At 49.8% G+C, this 14,476-nt stretch overlaps 6 protein-coding genes across 6 annotated transcripts; 2 read left to right on the forward strand and 4 right to left on the reverse strand.

Moving 5' to 3' along the window:
• Positions 1-82: 82 nt before the first annotated feature.
• K444DRAFT_578849 (uncharacterized protein) lies at positions 83-1,473 on the forward strand. The gene is made up of 3 exons (XM_024877632.1): positions 83-1,055; positions 1,111-1,218; positions 1,302-1,473. Exons 1-3 carry the CDS (start codon positions 241-243, stop codon positions 1,351-1,353), a joined length of 975 nt encoding a protein of 324 aa, XP_024744227.1. The 5' UTR covers positions 83-240; the 3' UTR covers positions 1,354-1,473.
• Positions 1,452-3,250, reverse strand: K444DRAFT_639320 (4-coumarate-CoA ligase-like protein; the record flags this gene model as incomplete). Its single annotated transcript, XM_024884366.1, has 4 exons — positions 1,452-1,769; positions 1,814-2,535; positions 2,583-3,137; positions 3,187-3,250. 4 exons carry the CDS (start codon positions 3,248-3,250, stop codon positions 1,452-1,454), a joined length of 1,659 nt encoding a protein of 552 aa, XP_024744228.1.
• A 549-nt stretch (positions 3,251-3,799) lies between these two features.
• Positions 3,800-7,069, reverse strand: K444DRAFT_658402 (Bromodomain-containing protein). Its single transcript, XM_024886252.1, has 4 exons — positions 6,817-7,069; positions 6,659-6,761; positions 5,175-6,602; positions 3,800-5,121 (listed from the first exon to the last, which is right to left on the reverse strand). Exons 1-4 carry the CDS (start codon positions 7,014-7,016, stop codon positions 4,105-4,107), a joined length of 2,748 nt encoding a protein of 915 aa, XP_024744229.1. The 5' UTR covers positions 7,017-7,069; the 3' UTR covers positions 3,800-4,104.
• A 354-nt stretch (positions 7,070-7,423) lies between these two features.
• K444DRAFT_639322 (OTU-domain-containing protein) lies at positions 7,424-8,584 on the forward strand (the record flags this gene model as incomplete). Its single annotated transcript, XM_024884367.1, has 3 exons — positions 7,424-7,865; positions 7,919-8,190; positions 8,240-8,584. 3 exons carry the CDS (start codon positions 7,424-7,426, stop codon positions 8,582-8,584), a joined length of 1,059 nt encoding a protein of 352 aa, XP_024744230.1.
• Positions 8,585-9,349: 765 nt separating this feature from the next.
• On the reverse strand, positions 9,350-10,627 carry K444DRAFT_516493 (glycoside hydrolase family 17 protein; the record flags this gene model as incomplete). Its single annotated transcript, XM_024873690.1, has 2 exons — positions 9,350-10,509; positions 10,561-10,627. The coding sequence occupies 2 exons, from the start codon at positions 10,625-10,627 to the stop codon at positions 9,350-9,352; spliced, it is 1,227 nt and encodes a 408-aa protein (XP_024744231.1).
• A 1,448-nt stretch (positions 10,628-12,075) lies between these two features.
• Positions 12,076-14,026, reverse strand: K444DRAFT_623516 (uncharacterized protein; the record flags this gene model as incomplete). Its single annotated transcript, XM_024882288.1, has 5 exons — positions 12,076-12,538; positions 12,716-12,951; positions 13,324-13,510; positions 13,566-13,590; positions 13,687-14,026. The coding sequence occupies 5 exons, from the start codon at positions 14,024-14,026 to the stop codon at positions 12,076-12,078; spliced, it is 1,251 nt and encodes a 416-aa protein (XP_024744232.1).
• Positions 14,027-14,476: the final 450 nt, after the last annotated feature.

A 14,476-nucleotide genomic window follows, 5' to 3' on the forward strand; every position in this document is an offset into this window, starting at 1 on the left:
ACCCCTTTGGGCTTAGCGAGGCTGATCTGGGAAAACCGACGGTTGGCATGTTCCAAGACAACGACACCATATAAAGATGAGATAAAAATCCATGATTTTTGTGGTTTTCATCACCTACAGAAAACATTCATTAAATTCTATCATCTTTGTAAGTTTTGAGTTGGGGAACTGTCGAACGCCGACCTTGCATCAACAGATCAAAAACTGTGGCTCCAAACAGTCGACAAGTCATCCGAGATTATGTCCGACCCGCCTTCTCCAGAACTCTTGACGATACCAAGCAAACCTTCCGCTCCAATCTCACACACCTTCTTGCCAGCCATTAATCCACCATCATCGCTACAGAAACAACTCATCGTTTTCGTCAATGGCCTCGGTCTCCCGGCTTCCTCTTGGCTACCTGGCATCCAAATTCTCCACAGCACCATCAAGTCCTGCCCCCCAATCTTAACCTATGACCGCTACGGCCAAGGTCTCACCACAGCCAGAGATCCCCTCGACACCCAAAAGCCACTAGGACACGACTTCATCGACGTAGCTAAGGACCTCCATGAAATCGTCACCACTATCGCAACTACTAGGCTCGGTCTCCAAAGATCCGATCTTGAAAAAGGAAAACTTCATTTACTTCTTATAGGCGCTTCTATCGGAGCACCAATTGTTCGGCTTTACGTTCAACATCACCCCGGCATTGCGGCTGGAATCATCCTTCTCGATTCGAACATTGCTGTTGATTATAGTGCCGTTTGGCCGGATCCTGATGCGCCTGGGTTTGATCCCAGCTTAGTTGTCTCTGACGATTGCACGCTCGAGCAATATCGAGTTGAGAGGACGAAGGTGGCTATGATGTTTGATTTGAAGGTTAAGAATTCGGAGGGTTTGGATCGGAGTAACTCTGCTCTTCTGGTGCCTCATGCGGATGCTCCGAAGTTGATGGGAGTCAATGGTAAAGGCCCTTTATTGACGGTTGTTGGTCATGATCCGGAGACTTTTGCTGAGATGAGTTTCATGATGATGGGGACGCCAAGGAGCTTGAGTCGAAAGTTGACGAATCCGTGAGTCAAGCCAATTGTACTGAAATGAGATCGTTGAATCGTTAACTGAAGATAGGTATTGGGCGAGGTATAATGAGGGTCTCACCAAGATTACTGATGAAGACAAGTGTGATGGAGTTTTGATTGCAAAGGGTTGTGGCCACTTCATTCAAAAGGACGACCCGTAGGTGTTCAGATTTTTTTTAAGACAATGTCCTCTCCCGAAACAATCCCGATTGAGCAATTGCTGACTCCCCCATTACCTAGGAGGGTTGTCGCAAAGGAAATCGGGAGCATGATAGAAAAGCTTGAATGGTAAGCAGAGATGGTGACTTGTCTCAATGTTCCCTCGGTTCGAGAACAATCTAATATGTCGATATCGCTTTTAATGCCGTCCAACAAGAAAGTATGAAAGTATCACAGCTTGGCTCTTGGATCCCTCCTTGCCAACTCTCTCAAATCCTTTCTCAATATCTTTCCTGATGGACTCTTGGGAATGACGTCCAGAAACACAACACCACCTCTAAGTTGCTTGTGACTCGAAGCATGCTGTTTCACGAAATCCTTGATTTCCTGCTCCGTGATGTCGCCGCTCTTCACAACATATGCTCTGGGTGCTTCTGTTCCAGGTATCTCCACGCCAATCACTGCTGCATCCATAATCTTTGGATGAGTGAGCAAGAGGCCTTCAAGCTCAGCTGGTGCAACCTGGATGCCTTTATACTTAATGAGTTCCTTCTTTGAGTCAGCAAAATCCAATCTAGAAGCAGAAAACAAACCTTCTTCCGATCCACAATATAAGGCAAGCCATTCTTCCAAATCGCAATATCACCCGTGCAAAACCATCCATCCACAAACGAGTCCTTCGTAGCCTGCAAATTTTTATAATATCCTGTGGTGACCACAGGGCCTTTCATCCACACCTCACCCGGCTTCCCCTCTCCTACATCCTTCCCATCATCATCCACAAGCCTCAAACTCATATTCGGTAGCAACGGGCTCACGCTCCCCGTCTCATCCCTCTCTCCCCACGGCATAATCGTCGAGCTCCCCGTCGTTTCACTCAACCCCCAAGTCTGGCTAATAAACGTCTTCCCCTTCCCCAACTTACTACTCGCCGCATGCTGTAACTCTTTCCCCAGCGGAGCAGCGCCGCTGATCGCCATCTCCAACGTATCGAACTGATTCGTGACATTTGGTATCTTCGCAATCAGAAGCCAAATAGGAGGAACGGTGAACAAAAATGTGATGCGGAACTTCTTGTTGTATTCTAGGAATTGGGCGAAGTCGAAACGGGGCATCCAGTATACACTGCCGCCGAAGAAGAAGGGGTTGATCATATAACACATTACTCCTGCTATGTGTGCTGCGGGGAGATGTGCGACAGTCCTGAATTCGAAGGGGGGTTCTCCTTGTGCTATCCGCTCGGTGATCGCTTCTCTGTATAACATGGTTGGAATGAAGGATTGAGCTACGATATTCGTGTGTGAAAGCTCAACTCCTACGTTTCATCAGCGAGCTCGTCAACAACTTTAGGGTGTCACCCACCTTTCGGAACCCCAGTAGTGCCAGAAGAATAGAGCAAGCAAACTAAACTGTTGTCCAGCTTTTTTCGATCCGTAATCCTTTCCCACTCCAATATTCCTTCCCCCCCAAGACAGTTCTGCTCCCCCTCAACACTTCGAAACCCCCATTTCCCCTTCCCAGAACTTATCACCAACACCCTATTCAAAGAAACCCCACACTCCTTAGCAGATTTAATAGCAACATCCTTTGCATCCTCACTGCAAAAGATGAGGTTGCTGCTTCCCTGTATAACCTGTCTACTCAATTCTGCCGCCGTGAAAGTCGCACTCGCAGAACTGTACACCCCACCAGCTGCAACAACCCCAAAAAGCACAATCGGGAGGAGGATTTTGCCAGAGGATATGCAAACCACTACATCCTTTCCAGGACCATTGGCGCCGATGCCGAAGGTGTGTCTAAGGTTGTAGGCTACATTTTTCGTCAAGTCACGAGCTTGGGATTTGGTGATGGTGTTAGAGGGGTCGGAAGCTTCAACGTGGAGAACAGTATCTTCTTTTGCTCCGCAAAGTTGAGAATCTATGATAATTTAGTGATCGCTGATTATAGAGACATCGAAGAGACATACCGAAGAGAAATGAGAGCAGGTCTATATCGGGAACATGATAGCTTTTCGAAGCTGAATAAATCATTTCCACTTCCCTTTGTCGGAATATTGAAAGCAGAAGGAACTGGATGGAAATGTTCAGTAGATAGCACGCTTGAATAAGAAATACAGTTGCGCAGCGGGTGATTTGACGAATAGAGACGAGAACAACAAAGCAAAGCTAGAAGAGAAAGTCGGGAAAGAAAGTGACTTTGAGGGGTTTCACCACATGAAGCCTTGTCCTTTACTTATCGTGCCTCGGCAAACAGACATGGACATGGAGCTGGATCCTGATATCTCCCTACCGGTTGCTGAACGCTACTTGACCAAAAATATGGCTACGAAGACGAACGCAGCTGTTTGATTCGGGCTTCGAATCCAGCTTGTGGCGCGTGCAGGAGTGGCGTTCGACGATGGGTTCTTGATGCGGGGTAGGCTTGTCCATGCCGCCGGGAAAATCTCCCTTCTAAGTTAGCATACATCGCCATTTGGCCATTCACCATGTACAGTCAAGGCATCAGTGTCCCGATCAAGGATCTGTGCCAAAAGATAATAACTGACTCGAAGGTACTGACTCGGAGGTAAAGGATTGCATCTCGCATAGTTCAGATAATCCCACGATGATGAGAAAGCAGAAACAATTTATTCATATCTATCACTCATTCCACTAACTCCCGGCTCCCCGATATGACCATTATCTTTATAATCGTACACGCTCGACTCTGAAAGCCGAGCTGAAGAAACATACTAGAAGATCCAGCATCAAAAACGAGCAGATCAGTAAGCCTCGTGTCCTTCGTACGATGGAGCGCTCTCTCAGAAGCCCTCAATGATGCCGACGACTGTGGCAAGGTTTCCCAACAGTCGCTAAGGAAAAGACCAACAGCCCAAACCATCAAGTTAAATCCACTTGAATCCCGTGATCTTGATCTCATCCTTCGCCTTCCTCCCCTCCCGAAACTTCTCAAGTTCCTTCTGCTTGTTGAATGCCAATTCTTGTTGTTCGGCCAAGTTGGCAAGATCACGTTCTCTCACCTGCTGCCACTTCTCACCATGCAGCGTCTTGTACAATTCGTCAGTACCCTTGTTAGTCTCAGTGCTCCAAGACTTCAACGCCTTTACTTTCTGGTCCAGGATCCATTGCTTATTTCCCTCTTCATCTGCCTTGATACACTTCAACCTCTCGGTGGCTGCAGTCTCTAATTCAATCTCGCGAGCCTTGCGTTTCTTCTCGTCTGCTTCCTTGTTGCGTGATTTGTCGGCAAGGTATCGCAAACTGTGACCGAGATTTTGTACCTCTTCGGGTACTGGATTGGCATCAAGTGGAGGAGATGTGAAGAAGATGATCTTGCCGTATTCATCATGATGAAATTGGGCCCGGATATCCAGTGGAATTGACGAATTGGCGGTGTCGGCTAGGGTCCAGACTTCGGTAGGTCGAGGCGGGTTATATGTGTTGGTATGGCCACTCTGACCAGTATGCGACGTCGAAGCTTGTATCGCTGGTCGGGGTGCTACACTACCACCTTGGTAGAGATTATAATTGCCCATGGGGTTGGCGTGTTGAGCGACGGGAGTTGGGGACGGCGCGTATTGCGGGTAGGTGTTTTGAGATGGATAGAGCGGCGTTTGAGGCATAGCCGAATGGGTCGAGGAGGTATGAGAACCATAGGAGCTCTGTTGAAGTAGTGGGACAGGAGATGGGGAAGGACGAGTTTGGGCAAATTGCTGACTATAAGCACTGTGGGCTGAGGTCTGGTTTGCTGATGGGGAAGGGAGCGGAGCCGGAGCAAGGTTTCCAGCCATTGAAACATCGCCCTGACTCTCATAACGTGGTCTATCACTCACAATTGGACGGCGGACTGGCTCAGGCGAGGGCGGAGGCGGCGAGGGAGTCGGCTCGGGTGGTGGTGATTCCTTTGCCACTATCAGTAAATTTCGACATTTCCTATGTGACGGTGAAAACTTACATTGGCTTCGCGAGGGCGTCTGTGCACCGCACCCACGATCGGCGGTGCATTGGGAGCCCCCCAAGTTGGCTTCGGCAATGGATCATCCTCCTTCGCATCTTCCCGCAGGAGATGCTTGATCGGACTGGGAACTTTTCGCATCTTTCTTGGGGCGTCAAACAAGTCCATCTCGTAGTCCCTCTCTCTAACTTCGTCTGGCACACAGCTAGCCCAGGTCTTGATCTTGTTCAACTTGAACTTTTCCTCGTTGTAGCGAGCTTCGCATACGTAAACCTCCTTGTCAGGGGGAAATCCACGGGGTCGACCTTTGTTGTATCGCGTAAAGAACATCACAAAGCAACGATCGACAACCTCCTCAATCTTGTGGTCTCGATATTGACCAGTCTTGACCACCTCGTTGTCGTAGAAGTGCTTCTCGAAGCGATGGACTGTTTGTTCTGGGCGATAATACCAGCAAGCGTTAATCCATTTTTGGCCCTCAGGATCTTGCCATGTTCGGTAAATTTGGGCTACAATAGGTTTGGTGACGTCGTTGGGGTTCGATAAATGAATCCAGTCTCCAACCTTCCACAGTTCGCCGTTGTAAAGAATCTCAGGCAATGGAAGCCGACCGTCTTCATCCACAAAGTCGCTATCGGGCTTCTTCTTTTCCTGTTCTGCAAGGGCTTTAGCCTCTTTTTGCAGATCAACTGCGTCTTGGTAGACCTGGCTAGTCTCCAGGTTATATGACTTTGCGTTTTCGAACATAAGGTCCAAGTCCTTCAAGGTCTGGTCAACGGAGTGGTACTTCTTTCTCTTCGCCTTTCTCTTGATCAAGTCCATGGCGATAGGGTTCTTGATTTCCTGATAATATTCAGGCATCTGGGATTTGTCTGGCAACTTCTCGAATGGTAGAATCTTTAGGTCTCCTCCTGGGTTCTTAAATTTCCTCAACCCTTTCAAAAGTGTGTTGATACGAGCCTCCATAGGCGTGTGTACCTTCGGTGGTCGACCGCGTTTCTTCTGGGAGTCAGGATCGTCCTTGCCTCCGTCCTCGGCCTTCCCATCACGCTTAACAGTCGCAGATGAGCGTCGTATCCGCTTTCGATTTCTTCTTGGGCGATCATCATCGGTTTCATCCTCCTCCTCATCCTCCTCGTCTTCATCCTCCTCCTCTTCTGGCTCTGCTTCTTCGTCTTCGGGATCGGGAGGTGGGGAATCTTCGACTTCGGGGATTTCTCCAAGGTCTGGGAGCTCAGCATCCTCAGCAGTTATGGTATTGCTATCAACCAGCTTCTTTAACTCGGCCTTGAAGAGCTCTCGAAGGGTTATGGCATCACCGTACACAAGGGCAGAAGGTCGGTTGTAGACTTGTGCGTTATGAGAGATGAGCGCGAAGTCCCTCACGAACTCCTTGAAGGTTGCGTATTGTTTCTTGCTAATTTTTTGCTTGACCATTTTGTTAGTTTCCTGTTCTGGAGGAGCATGGAGCCTTAGTGGCTTACCCGAAGCGTGCTGAGCGCGACTGGCTCCTTTATGATATCGAAGTAGTCAGGAATCACTCGTCTGTTTACAACTCGCTGAAAGTCTTTGGAAACATCTCGGCCACTAGCAGTTCATTAGCATGGATAAGATGTAAATAGGGCTTCGATACAAGGCATACTCTTCATCGCGGTAATTACTTATGCGGTGCAAAATGCCAGTCATCATATCATACTCCTTCTTGGTGAGGCCAGCTTCCGGCAGAGTCGAAGGTGCTGGTCCATCCTCGACTGCATCTGGCGCACCGTTGTCCGCAACAATGGAGTCCTCTTCCTTGATCTCGGGGGCTAGCGCATCCGGTCCAACAGCAGGCGACGACATATTGTGAACTCTTAACCGATGACAGAGTTGTGGTGGTCGGCAATTCAGGTTTGAAGTGGTTGCCGGATCAAAAACGACGTCGCGATCTCAGGGAAAGCGCGTTCATGGCAATGCACGTGATCAATTCAAGCCTTGTTGACCAAAAGCGGAAAGCTCCAGTGGGGAAATTTCGCCAGCCTTGCCACGCCTCCGCCTTCGACGATTCATCATGAGGAATTTGACACCTCATCCATCCACAGCCCTCTTCTTAAGATTGCAACCCTAAAAGTTAGTAAATCAACTTTGAAGAGGTTGCAAACTTTGAAGATAGAACATGCCGACCTTCCATTAAACAAGGTCGTCGAACTCGAGCCCCCGAAATTCGATAACCCCACCATCTGCCACGAGGCAACCACACCAGAGCCACGATGCGGAGTCGACTGCGAGCTCCTGGCGGTGCATCTACAGTCACTTTACCAGATGATGCAACAGTTGGCGACCTAATTGCTCAGATAATGGAGAAGACGTCCCTCTCAAGCTTCGATATCAAATATGGCTACCCACCCAAACCTCTCCTTCTGGAGGAACATGAGAACTCATTACCGTTAAGCAAGCTTGAGGTCAGCTTAAACGGCGAGCAACTTACAATCAGCGCAAAAGTCGACGACACACCTCCCACACTAGAACCTACGAAGCAATCACCGAAGGAAACGCCACGAAACGAGACACCTACACCAGACTCATTTTCCTTTACAGACTTACCCGGCGCATCTCCGAAAAAGCCTCCAACCGGACCTGTATCTTTGCAGAGGAAAACTATGGAAGGAGATGTCCCCACGGTACCCTTCGCAGAACGAAATGCCACAGTTGGTCCGTATCACTGCCTCTTCTTTTTCCAAATTCAAGCTAACATTCCTTCTCAGTCCTACGAGTAATGCCCGACGACAACTCCTGCCTTTTCCGCGCCCTTTCCTACGCCGTCCTTCCTACAGACGACAAAGTAGTAGTAGAACTCCGCTCTATAATTGCCCAAGCCATCCGTTCGAACCCGGAAGTCTACAGCAAAGTTGTGCTGGAACAAGAACCAGAGAACTACTGCCAATGGATACAAACGCCTGACGCATGGGGAGGAGCTATCGAACTGGGGATACTAGCTCAGCATTTCGAAGTAGAGATTTGCTCAATCGATGTCCAAGTATTTACCTCCCTCCGTCCCCCCAAACTTCAAGCTAACACCCACCCAGTCCGGCAGAGTAGACAAATACAACGAAGGCGCCCTAACACGCTGCATCCTCGTCTACTCCGGCATCCACTACGATACCATCGCCAGCGCTCCCTCCGACTACCCCCATTTCATCGCCTCTAACCCACCCGAATTCGACACCCGGATTTGGGACTCGGACGACGCTGAGATCCTCGAGAAAGCCAAAGCGTTATGCAGGAAACTCAACGCTAAGCATTACTATACCGACACGGGGGGCATGGCTATCAAGTGTAAGATTTGTGGGATTGTGGTCTATGGGGAGGCCCAGGCTGGCACCCATGCCCAGCAGACGGGCCATTATGATATGGCGGAGGTTACGACATAACATTTGACGAGCAATGACTAGTATGGTGATGGTAGGAAAAAGTACATTTGATGGGCGAGATCTTGGTGGACATGATCTGCCCTTGGCTCATACATGAGAAGAGCCTTTCATACATACAAACTGATTTCAGAGCTTATAATACCCAGACTCCCTGATTTACAATCTGTATCCGCTCAGTCTAACCTCATGTACCTTCCACGTCTTATATATCAGCTCATAATTTGCATCTCACGCCCGCATCGCATCACATTCATCAAGTCTTTCATATTGTAAAAGCCAGCCCATCGACAGCATCATTATAAAGTATGTACAAAGAAGGTTATGTGACCAAGCGGATTCTAATTCAAATTTGAAAAAGAAACATAAAACAGCTCATCAAGGAAGAAGTATCAATCCATCCATCATCCATCCCCTCTCATGTTGCATCAGCTCTCTCAATCAATCGTCCTCCTGAAAGAAGCTCCTAATAAGACATCAAACATCAAACAATAACAAGGGCGCAATGTGCTGCCGAATTTTTCCATGATATGTACCCAGAACAAGACACCAAACAAAACCCCCTATTTTCGGTTTGTGGTGTCATGTGATGTGCAGCCAAACGCCAATACCAAGCAGAATAATGCAAGCGGCCATCCATGACCAAGATACTTCCCCAGCTGGCACATAGGTATGTACAGCGCTGGATGATTCCTCCAACTCCGACTGGCCAGAATGAGAACAGTTCCGGATATGAGGAGAAGAAAGACGGCGCGCGTATTCAGATATTTATCCGGATGGAGCTTTGGCGCCTCCAATTCCCCAGAATTGCTCGGCTCCGAAGGTGCCTGCGCTGTCGGTCTTCCATCCGTCGTCGAAAGCTGATAGTATGATTACAGCAGATGAGAACTTGCTCTTGATGGAGCTGATCGCAATAGCTTGGTTGCTGAGGGATGGCACAGCCTTGCCATTAGGGGATCCGCCATGCGGCCATCCGGTTTCAGTAATGACAATCTCCTTCGATGGATCGGCTAACTTGGCTCTGAGATTGGTCATTTGAGTCTGGATGAAGCTTCCAGCTGCATCTGGAGCAGTGTTGGGATCAAAGAATGGGTGGCAGTTGACTGCGGCGTAGTCGGAATTATCTGCGAGGGTTGGGTAACTGAGTGTAGCTGTGAGAGTGTCGACAGTGACAATCTTTCCAGTATACCCGGCAGTCTTCAAGAGTCCTCGGGCGGTTGATAGAGCGGCAACCACAGCTGATGCAGAAGCAGCTCCCGAGTTGACAAGCTCATTGCCGATGGCGATTGTATCAAAGCAGCTCCAATCACCGTCAGCAGCCGCGGCGATGGTCGAGATATCAGAGCTGAGAGTGCTCAAGTCGGAAACACCGGCGAAGAGCTTCATACCGTGTTTCTTAGCGGCTTGGAGAACAGTCGCAACCTGGTTGCATGAGGTGCCGTAGATTCTGATCATTCCGTAGCCGCTTCCAAAGGCTGCAACATCCTCGTTAACATCATCCTGGCTCTTGCAGTCACCGTTGGCCTTGTAAGCAGAGTACGAGACACCATAACCACTGCTCTCAGAGGGAGAGGAAGCAGGGCTAGCAACTGGGGCTGCAACGGATTTTACAGCTTGAACCACGGGAGCGGGAGTGTAAACAGGAACAGCGACGGCTGGACTTGAGGTGGTCGAGGAAGAAGTTGAGGTAGAGCTTGGTGCGGGTGGTGGAGTGGATGAAGAGGAAGGGAGGATAGTTAACAGTGGACCATGGCTCCAGACGGAGGGAGCACCATAAGTACCCTGAGTGGTGGTATCAATGGGTTTGCCGTCTTGGTCTACATAGACAACGACATCGGGAGCCTGGGCTACAGCATAGACAGTGTCAACGACCACGACAACATTGTCAGACTTCTTCGCGTTTTGGTGTTCGTGAACATGGCGTCGGCCTTCGAACTGTCTCAGTAACGCACTTTATAGGATGAATGGACGAGACTTACGGTGTGGTTGAGCAGACACAAGCGAGAGCAGCGACACCGTCGCGAGACCAAGTGTGGAGGTCTTCATTTCGAGTTGAAATTGCAGAGATCTATTTCTAATTTCGTGGATCGCGTGAGTATGTGCTTGACTATGACCGCCCAGCGGTGTCAGCAAACGAATAATGAGTTGCTTGTCGAAAGCGTGAAGAGAAAGCGCTGTGGAAGTCGAAATGCGGTTTGAAACTCGAGGTAAGAGAGGCGTGTTCAGAGAGCACGCATCTTAGCCGAAGTCGATTGTGCAAATGGTTGTTGTAGTGAATGTTTCTTCACAGCGTCCGGATCGCTTCCCAAGTTCTCGCATCAACAACAAAACACGAAAACTATCCACACACCTTTTTCCCTGCCGGCAAACCTGGGCAACTCTAACAAAGAATGAATGCAATCTCGGCGAAATCAGCGATTGGGCACAACGGTCGACTGAAGGAATGTATGGCGGACGCAGTCTCGGACGCGGATTGTGGAGGGAGGGATCGAAGAATGAGTGATTCGAAGCCGGGGAAACAATCGAGAGAACGTCGTGAGACTCGTGAAGAGGTCTTGAAGGAGTGAATAGACCAGTATTCAAGAGAGCGAAATGAGCAAATGGGTCTGCCGGGGAAGAAAAGTCGTCGAGACTGTGGGTCGCTGGGTTGTGTGGACAAGGAAGGAAGGGTGAGCACTGAGCTGGTGGGCGGCGACTCGCGAGGAGGTCGGACGTCGGACGTCGCTTCTCACACGGTGCCAATTTCCAGGGCGCAGATCGCTTGGCAAGGAAGACAAGGGAAGGGAAGGGTGGCTATTTTGGCCCTGCGAACCACACAGTGACACAGACACAGCAAGTCTTTTTTACACTCTGCTGCACGCTCCAAGCTGCACGCAGTCAGCCATTGCGCTGCATTTGTTCTGTGGGCACTGGACAGCTGGATCAACTGAGGTAAGAAGGGCGCAGCCGACTCTTGGATTGTTCTTGTTCAGCCCTGGAAGCACGCTTTACACAGAATGCTACGATTTCTCTTCGTCCCTTGCTGACTCGGCGTCCAGGTAAATGACATTTGATTTGATTCAACTGGAGATTCCAGGCCTCGGATATCAAGATACGGAACCTATATCCAGGGCAGTGAAGCCTGTCTGTCGCTCCCTTGTGGGGATTATCAAGGGAGGCTGTGTGCCCGCAACACAAACAATGCTTTGTAGCAGATCGGAGGAAGGGCTCACAAGACGCGACTCGCCATAGGAAAGGCACAACGGTCCCAGCATGCATTTGCCTGCTGTTGATCACTCTATTGGGCAGTTGTCGGGCTTCCACTCCACTAACACCAAGAACACCAAGATCACGATAGCATATGCCCAGCCAAAATCTCTTGTTGAGAGAGTCCAGTGACTTGGCTCGCAGTCTGGACCGGCACACGGGATGATACGGGAGGCAGTGCATCAACCCGCCCCAACACCTCACTGACGCGTGGCATGTTTTCTGCGTTGAACCGTTTCCCTCTGGTGTTATCGCGACTGCAACCTGGCGATAGGCAAATCCCGATAGCGAGTGACAGGCCGAGTGGCAGCTCTGGCTGGCTGGCTGGCTGGCTGGCTGGCTGGGAGTTGGGACTGGGAGGGGAGGGGAGGGGAGGGGACGGGCAGGCGAGCCATGATCCATGATCCATGATCCATCTTCCTCATCCACGGACCTTGATGACGTGCCGCACAGAGTTGGAGCTGGTTGTTCGGATGAAGGCAGGGGTTGTTAAATTTGGCTTGATTTGTTGTTTCAAGCCCCTGACTCTCCATCGCCGCGATCCCGGACGTGGGCGCTGGTTGGCTGAGCCAAGCCGTACCTGCAGCACTACTAGCGGATGGCGTTTCCTGTTCCTGAAGAGCAGGGGGGCCGGGGGCCGGGGCCGGGTCATCCCGCTCAACACGCCGTCGATGAACCGATTTCGATACTGGCGACATTTGCTCAGACTTGCTGACATAGTCAAAGAGAGACGAATCTGCTGCATCTCCTCAAATCTGGAGCCATCAGGTCGAGTGGTAGGTAGGTAGGTAGGTAGGTGATTTGTCTCTACTTCTGAGGTTACAAAATTCCTCCCGCCGCACTCTCGATGTTTGTTCTTCGCCGCAAGAAATTCCAACCTGGACAAACCTTGACATCCCCTGGGCGCCGAGGCCATCCTTGATTTCAGGGATTTTGAAATGAACGGGTCCAAGGTTATTTAAAATAGTTCGGCTCAAAGTCGTTGCATTCGTGGCGTCAAGCCAATCTTCTCCCATGATTGACTGTGCTGCGTTGCACTCCTTACGGTTTCCAACACCAGCATCACAAAAATCTTTGTCTGCCTCCAGGATGACCCTCAGGCTCTCGACATAAATTTGTGTTACCTCCAAAACAGCAGTTCAACCCTCGAATCCTACAAATATCACCGTCTCGCCCATCACGCAGAATAACTGCTACGGCCCAACCAACTCCAGCAAACCTCGCGGCTAAACGTCACCGGCAGAACACCATCAACAAAGCGTGGAACACACACAATGCAAGATTCTTCCCTGCCAAGAAAAATTGAGCATTTATCTTGCCAATCATGGAACTCCACTTCTGGAGACCATGGAGTCATCCTGACCAATAGCCAGAATCAAGATTGGAGCTGACGAAACGTGACTCGGATTCCTCAGTTGTCTCGGGCTAGAACTTTAGGAGAGATGAGATGCTGAAATCACATTCATCTTGAGCTCTGAGATCCAAAGCGGGCTTACGAAGTTCATGCGCGGCTGCGCCCCCCGAGCGGGGCGATGAAGTGCTTCGCCGCGTTCGTAGTAGTATTTCCGGCTCTCGGAGATCTCCCAAGGCGTAAATCTACCACAATAGTCGGTTCGTCCTTCTTCGAAGAAGGATGAACCAAATATTAGTCCAGACTGTTCCTTTTTGTTAGACTGTTCGTTCCTGCATGTAAAATGATAAGCACATGTTACTGTATGCAAGTACCGTTTTTACTTACGCAATTTTCATTGCGAGTCGGGCCACTGAAGATACACAGCAGTGGACCAACATGTGATAATTCCCAATGGCTTCAGCAGTTTTGAGGGTTCAAAGATGACTCGGGACCTGCAGGCGTCTACAAGTGTCTTTTCGCTGGATTGCAGTCTTGCAGACCAGTAGATTGAGATTTCGGGACATGAAGGAACCCACCGTCATCCCTTTGCTGAGTCGCAAGGGTGAAGGCTTGACTAAGAATGTATGGCCAAGCTTTCCACCAAGACTCATCATACGATAGATCTGGATCCTCTCGAACTCGAAGCCTAGACACAACTCGGTCGAAGGGCTCAAGTTGTCGCCAATGGAGGAGACTCCTCTGATGTCCGCATCCAATCGACAAGAGTTGTAGACGCCTGCACTGAACCTCCTGAGGTTTCCACGGGCTTGAGGGCATCCAAAAGCCGCGGAGCAATGTTCTGGCATTGGAATGCAAAACAATCCGGGAGGAGCTGTCAGGTATCAAATCACGGCTTCGCCCCCAAGAACCCCAGCTATGACGGCCACAGAGAGCGAAAGCTCAGAGCTGAAATCCTAACGGTGGTTTGTGTCCTGCCAATGAAGAGCACATGGAACACTCATGGTGCTAGATTGGGGTAGGGTTCCTTTGAGCTGAAGTCAGTCTTCGTGCCTCTTTTTCCAATGCGAGCAGCAAGTGCTATCCATCCGACCCTGAAATCGTCCAATGTCTGACTCGCTGGAATCGCCGTCCCCACAAAGCCTATGGTTTTCTTCCATACAGTAAGCCAGGCATCACTCGCACCCCGAAATGGTCGCAAAAAGAAACCTCTTGGTAATTGCCAGGAGCAGCTTGTCAGGGAATCAATGAACAACAATTCAGTTTTCATATATTATCACTTTCTATTCAGCACTCCA

Source organism: Hyaloscypha bicolor, assembly GCF_002865645.1.
Source record: "Hyaloscypha bicolor E unplaced genomic scaffold K444scaffold_10, whole genome shotgun sequence".
NCBI classification, from domain to species: Eukaryota; Fungi; Ascomycota; class Leotiomycetes; order Helotiales; family Hyaloscyphaceae; genus Hyaloscypha; species Hyaloscypha bicolor.